This window comes from Physcomitrium patens, chromosome 13 (assembly GCF_059467195.1).
Source record: "Physcomitrium patens ecotype Gransden chromosome 13, ASM5946719v1, whole genome shotgun sequence".
NCBI classification, from domain to species: Eukaryota; Viridiplantae; Streptophyta; class Bryopsida; order Funariales; family Funariaceae; genus Physcomitrium; species Physcomitrium patens.
In genome coordinates this window covers 17,394,020-17,401,137 of record NC_143422.1, presented here as the reverse complement: position 1 = coordinate 17,401,137, position 7,118 = coordinate 17,394,020, and the positions used below count along the sequence as shown (strand labels likewise).

At 37.6% G+C, this 7,118-nt stretch overlaps 1 protein-coding gene across 1 annotated transcript; it reads right to left on the bottom strand.

The window, feature by feature from the left end:
- Nucleotides 1–4,545: 4,545 nt before the first annotated feature.
- On the bottom strand, nt 4,546–7,118 carry LOC112290599 (3-dehydroquinate synthase, chloroplastic). Its single transcript, XM_024537048.3, has 3 exons — nt 6,686–7,118; nt 5,819–6,118; nt 4,546–5,614 (listed from the first exon to the last, which is right to left on the bottom strand). Exons 1-3 carry the CDS (start codon nt 7,082–7,084, stop codon nt 4,925–4,927), a joined length of 1,389 nt encoding a protein of 462 aa, XP_024392816.1. The 5' UTR covers nt 7,085–7,118; the 3' UTR covers nt 4,546–4,924.

The window sequence follows — 7,118 nt, the reverse complement described above, 5'->3', positions numbered from 1 at the left end:
CCTGGACAGCGATTCATAAACCTCCATCCCGACCAATCCTCTGCGGAGCCTCAAAACCCAACTCGAACTGAATCACTCACCCTTCTCCTCACACGGCAAACTCTAAAACACTCCAAGAAAACACACACACACACACACACACGCACACACGCGCGCGCGCGCCGGGCGCGATGAATGTGAAAGCTGGACCCGGACCTGAGAATCTATCTCGCAGCAACGAAGCAGGTAAGCTGCGCCCGGTCCACTCTGCCAAGTGCTGCGTTCTACATCCCGCAAGGAAGTCAGACGATATGGCATCCCAGAATGCATGCGAGGATCGTGGTGAGGTTTGTCCAAGCCAATGGCGAAGTGAGTGAGTGGAGGGGCTAAAAGGGACAGACAATACAGAAGGGTGAAGTGGAAGTGCAGCGCAGAGGACTGAAGCTGTTGGAGTCTCAACTACACCCTGCGCTTTTGGGGTACTGCAGCTGCTTCCTGCTTCCCCATCCATGGCTGGCTCATTGTCTGCCCCTTTTGACCCGCAACATTCAACAGGAGGGTGGCATGTCACTCACATTCCACCGCAAATCTCTCGCTCTCTCGCTCGCCCTCCTTCCCTCCCTCTCTTGAGCGCGCGCCACGTTTACCTGTCCACGACGGTGGACAGAAGTGGTGGGGGCTGCGGTGGGGCTGCGAAGCATCATGGCGCATGTTGCGAGCTGGGCCCCAACAAGAGCGAGAGAAGGAAGGAATGGCAGGATGCGCAGCCTTTCAGTTCGAGGATTGATGAGGAGAAGCTCACCAACCCACTCACTATTCTCGCCACTCGCATCGTTTACCGCTCCGTCGCCACCGCCTTCTTCGCCATGCCCGATCTCTCATCTGTGACAAATCTCCCTCATTTCCCCTGCTCTGCTACAAGACCATCATCACCATCCCGATTATTTCTGCTAGTGTTTCTCTTGATGTTTCCAAACCCTAATTGTGTGTATGCATCATGGGGTGATTATTCCGGCATTGGGGAGAGCATGGTCTCTGCCCAATTAATTTTGTGTATGCGCATGCAATCTCCGATGGAAGCTTCATGGTTGTGGATATATCACATGGAAAATACAATGAAGATGTGTTCAAGATAATGGTAGATGAGAGATTCATTGTGGAGATTCATGGTGTTTCAATGGTAGGATGAGTATGGAAGGCCTTCAGTAAAGAAGGAACTAGTTTCATGGGGGATTGGTAGTGGTGCTCCAGCCCACCATTGTCGTTGTGTCATCTTATTTCATATTCTCCACTAAAAAATCTCATATATATATATATAGATATAGATATCTATCTATTTGGAGTTGTTAAATTGACCCAGATATTTACAAAATTTATCTTCATTATCATTAGTTGCAGATCCAATCAATTTTTCTTTGGTTTTTAACCAATACAGATCCAACATTGGAGAATTTTTTTAATGATGGTTAGGATGGGTGGGTTGATTTAGTAAATGCTTGGATCAATATAATAATTTACTTTATATATATATATATATATATATATATACAAATCTTAGCGGAAAATCCTCTTGTTGGGCACAAGAAAGTTGCATAGATAGAAAATTTGAAGGTTTTGCAAGTTATGTAGGATTTTTTGTGGGTTAAGAACAACTTTGATTTCAGCTAGTAAGAAGGTTTCTTTATCTCTTCATCTTATTCCTATGCTTCCTTAATATATTGATATATGTATCTATCTGTACACATAGATTTGTCTATATCTATTGTACTTTAAAAAAAAGTTATTTTCTCCCAGCAAGTTGCATTATTCATTAGGTGCATTCTTAGTACTCTTTCACTGATTCTTGATTTCTCAATTGATTTTTCCATCCATCCAGTCTTCCTTTTTTATATACTCTAATCATAAATTCAAGAGTTTTTATAAGATGGTTACATATTTTAATTAATTGGACCATTGAAAATGCAAGAATAAAGCTAAATTCAATTTTTTTACTAATCTTAAATAGATTGAAAATTTCAATGAACTTCAACTCTAAAATCCTAAAAAGTAGACAATTTCAGATTTTTTTTATTTGTTTTATTTCCTTTATGATTTTTTTAACATAAAATACTAAAAAGTATGATTTTCTTTTTCTTTTTCTTTTTTTGCAACAATTTTGAAAAAAATGACACTAACTTGATTGCAAAACATTATAAAAGTACCATAGATAGATAAATAGTTCTATCATATTGAATAATTCTATCATATTGGTTTTGTAATTAATAATAATTAAAAAAAACTGAAGATGAAAAATAATAAATCATATATTTTATTTAAATTATAAATCAGTACATTCATAATTAGTAATTTTACACTATAAGAACAATATTTCAATTATAGAATTTACAATACAAGGATATATAACATTTATATAAAATTTATATATCTTTTTAGTAAAACTAATATAACATATTTAACCAAAAAAGAGATAAAAAAAGATGGAAATGTGTATAAATGACATATAGGTATAAATTAGAAAAACAATAGCAAAAGAAATTAGAAAACACTTCAAATTTAGCACATCGCTAAAGTTATTAATAATTATAAATAAATAAATAAATAAATAAATATATATATATATATATATATTAGTATATTGTACACAAACATGTAATCATTGATATTATTATAAATGATTGAATGTAATAATATAGATTTTTTTTTGTTTATTTATCAAATCTAATACATTAGTTCTTCAATTGTATATTTAAAATTATTTCTATGTATATATACATATGTGTGTGTGTGTGTGTTTTGTATATATGGATGAATGGGTTCTTGTGCCAAAAATAAATAAATAAATAAATAAACTCATGTGAACCTCATTTAGACTTTTTATATGTTTGTTTGTGTTTTTTTTTTTTTTGAAGACATCTTTTCCTTTGGAGTTTGAAAACATCTCTCATGAATTGCATGTGAACTCTGGTCATCACGTTCTTTGGAAGACTCAAGTCAATTCTCCATAATAGCTGGTGCTTATCATACTAAATGGCACAGCCATGAATTCCCCTTCCATTTCATTTGGAAAAAGAACAAGAAAAAAACTATTAAAGCTTACCTGCCTGGTTCACACTGAGGCTCTGCCACTGGCAAAATGTAAATTAGTATGTTAAATTCATTTAAGTGTAATTTAAAAATTATATATATATATATATATATATATATTAAAAATGTATGTATGTTTTCACAATTAGAATTCAAACAGCCAGCCTCTCAATATCAACTTCACATCTTTTGGTAGTTAAAAGTCACTAGAGATCAATGTAGATTTAAACTAATTTAGAAACGAAAAAAGAAAAAAGAACCTTTAAACACTTCAAAAAATTGCTTCAACTTTTGAAATCATCTACTATTATAATTTACTACTGTAATAAAAATAGTAAATTTTTATATTCAAATATTTTTATACTTGAAAAATACATTGTAATAATCATGGTTTTGTAATCTCAGATTCGATTCTCAACTCTTACAAATGTTAGTCAAAATTAACTACATAGTAAATGAAAATTAAAATTTAATGTCTAAAAGGTGATTTTAATTTTATTAGATGATTAATTATATTAGATGATTAATCCCATAATTGAAAAAAAAATAATAAATTTAAGTTTTCATAGAAACATTTGTAAGGTATATTTTCAATATTGAACATAATATATATATATATATATATATATATATGTGTGTGTGTGTGTGTGTGTGTTTTTTTAATTGAAATATTTTTTAATGCTTTCAACTCTCAAAATTTTTAATAGTTTTTGTTGTAGAATCTTGGTGAGAACAATGATGATTAATTCAACACTACACAACTAATAACTCATTTTGAAATCCAAGGTAACAGATTATATTTGCTGCATATATATTTTGCATATTTAACCAATTAATTTGTTTCAAATCATATCTTTTGGTAAGCAATTGAGCACAGAAAATGAAATGGAATACTTTGAAGATCAAATTGAATGAGAAGAAATTGCTTTCATACAAGCACTTTAAGTATAATTTCAATTGATTGTTTATAATGAGATAAACAGAATTAAGGAATTAAGATTTGTTTCAAATTTGGATTTTCAATGCAACAGATTTCAGATTTGATTTCAAGTTCAGCTTCAAATTCCCTAAGGTACGCATTATAATTTCTCCCAATAATTAAATTACACTTACCACAGCCCGTATGGCTTTTCCATATTTTATGATTTTATAACATTTTTAATGCATGAATCTCCTCTTGATCATGTTCATTCAAATCATATGCACACGCAAATACATACATACATATATATATATATATATACAAACATTTCTTATTGATCATGAGATTAAATTTAATGAAGCAAGGGAGGAATAAATAAAAATGAAAGAAAAAGAAAAAGAAAAAAGAAAAAAACATTCTTCGAAAAAACTGAGCATTTCCCACAACCATTGAGGGCTCTGCATAGCTCAGTCAACAGTGTACCAGAAGTGTTTCAAGCTACTGGCATTGTGCAAGGTCAGAAACAAGTAGAAAATGCCGTCAACATCTGAAGCATACTGTTCCACAAACGCTGAGTGCATGAAATTAAACTGTCAGAGTGTGACAAGTCTTGACCCAAAATTGGTCGTCAACGGTCTTTAATCCTAGCGAAGTCGACCCTGACGAGTACAATCCTCTACGTGACCACATTACAGCAATGGGCTTTAGGTGATTAGGAGTTAAAAATAAAGATAGAAACAAAGTCCCTGGTAGGTTTTCCGGCTGAAGTTAACTCAAGGTATACTACACGCATAAATGACTTGTGGAGAAGTTTAGAGCACTCTTCCGCTCACTGCGAATTCACTACGAATTACAAGTGCTGCACTACAAAACTACAACTGGGAAGACTGAACTGCTCATAGCATTGAAGAATGAGACTGGAAGAAAATTGCTCGTCGTCTAGGATTTGCAGAACTCTTCCAAGGTCTCGTCGAGAGCTTTCCGATCATATTCCCCAGTAAACACACAGTTACCAAGAGGTCCCTTCAGGAGAATGAGCCTCAACAAGCCATCAGCAACCTTTTTATCAACAGCCATAATTGTTTTAAAAGTCTGCACATCCATAGACTCCGGAGGAGAAATAGGAACGTTCGCACGCTTTAACAGATTGACAATTCGGTTGAACAGGGTCTCATCGATCCAGCCGAGTCTCAAGGACATGTCAGCAGCCATGACAGTCCCAGCTGCTACCGCCTCACCATGTAACCAACCACCGTAACCAATACCTGCCTCAATTGCGTGCCCAAATGTATGTCCAAGATTCAAGGTTGCCCGAAGCCCACCTTCTCTCTCGTCCAGGGTTACCACTTCTGCCTTGTTCTCACAGGACCTCTTTACTGCAAATGCGAGAGCCTTGGGGTCGCGGCTTAGCAATGCTTCCATGTTCTCCTCTTGCCATTCAAAGAATTCAGCATCGCGGATAAGTCCGTATTTGGTAACCTCAGCAATGCCAGAGGCAAGCTCTCTATCAGGAAGCGTGTTGAGGGTGTCGGTGTCCACAAGGACACACTGAGGTTGATAGAAAGCCCCTATCATATTCTTTCCAAGTGGATGGTTGACACCAGTCTTTCCACCAACAGAAGAATCTACCTGCACAATCCACCCGCAACGAAGTCATGTCTCTCTCCAGCAGTGGATGCAAGACTTTGCAGAACCAGGTCACTACTATCTACAGTTCGATAAGTATTGCAATTCTAGAATCTCGACGCTGAAAAATACAAGGTTGCAAGAGCAAAAAGTTATCATATACTGGAAGAAACATACGTTCGGGGTTAAAGGAAATCATGATTCAACCTGTGCCATGAGGGTCGTAGGAATCTGGATAAAATTGACACCACGAAGATAAGAAGCAGCAGCATAACCACACATGTCCCCGATTACTCCACCTCCCAATGCAACAAAAGTGCACCGCCTGTCCATCCGTGTCTCAATGGCCTTGTCGTAAACCTTCATCAGCGTTGGAAGATCCTTGTATTTTTCTCCATCTGGAAGTATCACACTTTCAATCTCCACATCGAAGCCTCCATGTTTCAACGCTGCGATCGTCCTGTCTAAATAGATTGGGGCAACAGTCTCATTTGTCACAATCAGTACCTGCAACGCACTTCGGCGGTATGAGAGATCAAAGGCCAGGCTGTCCAGAAGTATTCAACATGCTCTTAGAACTTCGAACCAGTACAAGTGCAAACACATAACATTCTAAAATGCTCGTTACTTGTCCCTCGGCGCCAGAGCCAAGCAGACGAGAATCTGATAGATCTTAAAGATTGCTCTATCGCCTCTGAAAGAAACTAGATTTTATTTTGATTGATTGATTGATTGATTATCATTATTATTTTTGCAGCTAATGCACGAGAATGATAAATACAAGAAAAGCTGCAAAATGAGCACCATGATCCAGTTTGCAACCAGCCTAGCCCATTTTAGGGCTTAACTTGATAATTGCCAAAAAGGAATTAACAGAGAGCATAGTGAAAATATAGCTAGGACTGTATAACGGGGCACCTTAGCAACAAAAATGGGTAACAATACACCCCTAATAATCTCAGATACTCTATCAATCCCCAAATGGAGAAACAAATCACCCATCAGGCTGTAGGCACGCAACACACAAAGGACGGAAAATACTAAAGGAAAGAAGTTGAACCGGAATTATCTAACCTTCTTGCCTTTGACGTGCTTCTGGAGAAGCTCAGACCGGTCGAGCAAACCCGCGCCGATGTAGATAGGGTAACTTCGGTCACCGAGGTCCACATTCACGATGACAGGATCCTCGCGCGTGGCAGGAGGCGCGCTCTCCATCACTCCAGCACCACTCGCCCTCACTCCCTTGAACACCTTGCAAACCCCGGCCGCTCTACTCTCCGCGCTCCATACAGCACTTCGAGCGCTGCTCGCACCTCTTAATACCGCCCCTGAGGCCAATTCCAGCCCTTTCTTGGCTGGAAAAACGGCAGAAACACCTTTCGAAACAGCGAGAGAAGACGCAGCCGCCGTGGGCAGAGGCTCCAGCGCCCCGAGCAGGGCCGAAGAAGCGCAGCGTGCGGCCATGGAAGCCATTCCGCGAGCAGCAAAGCAAATTCACAAACTCAGC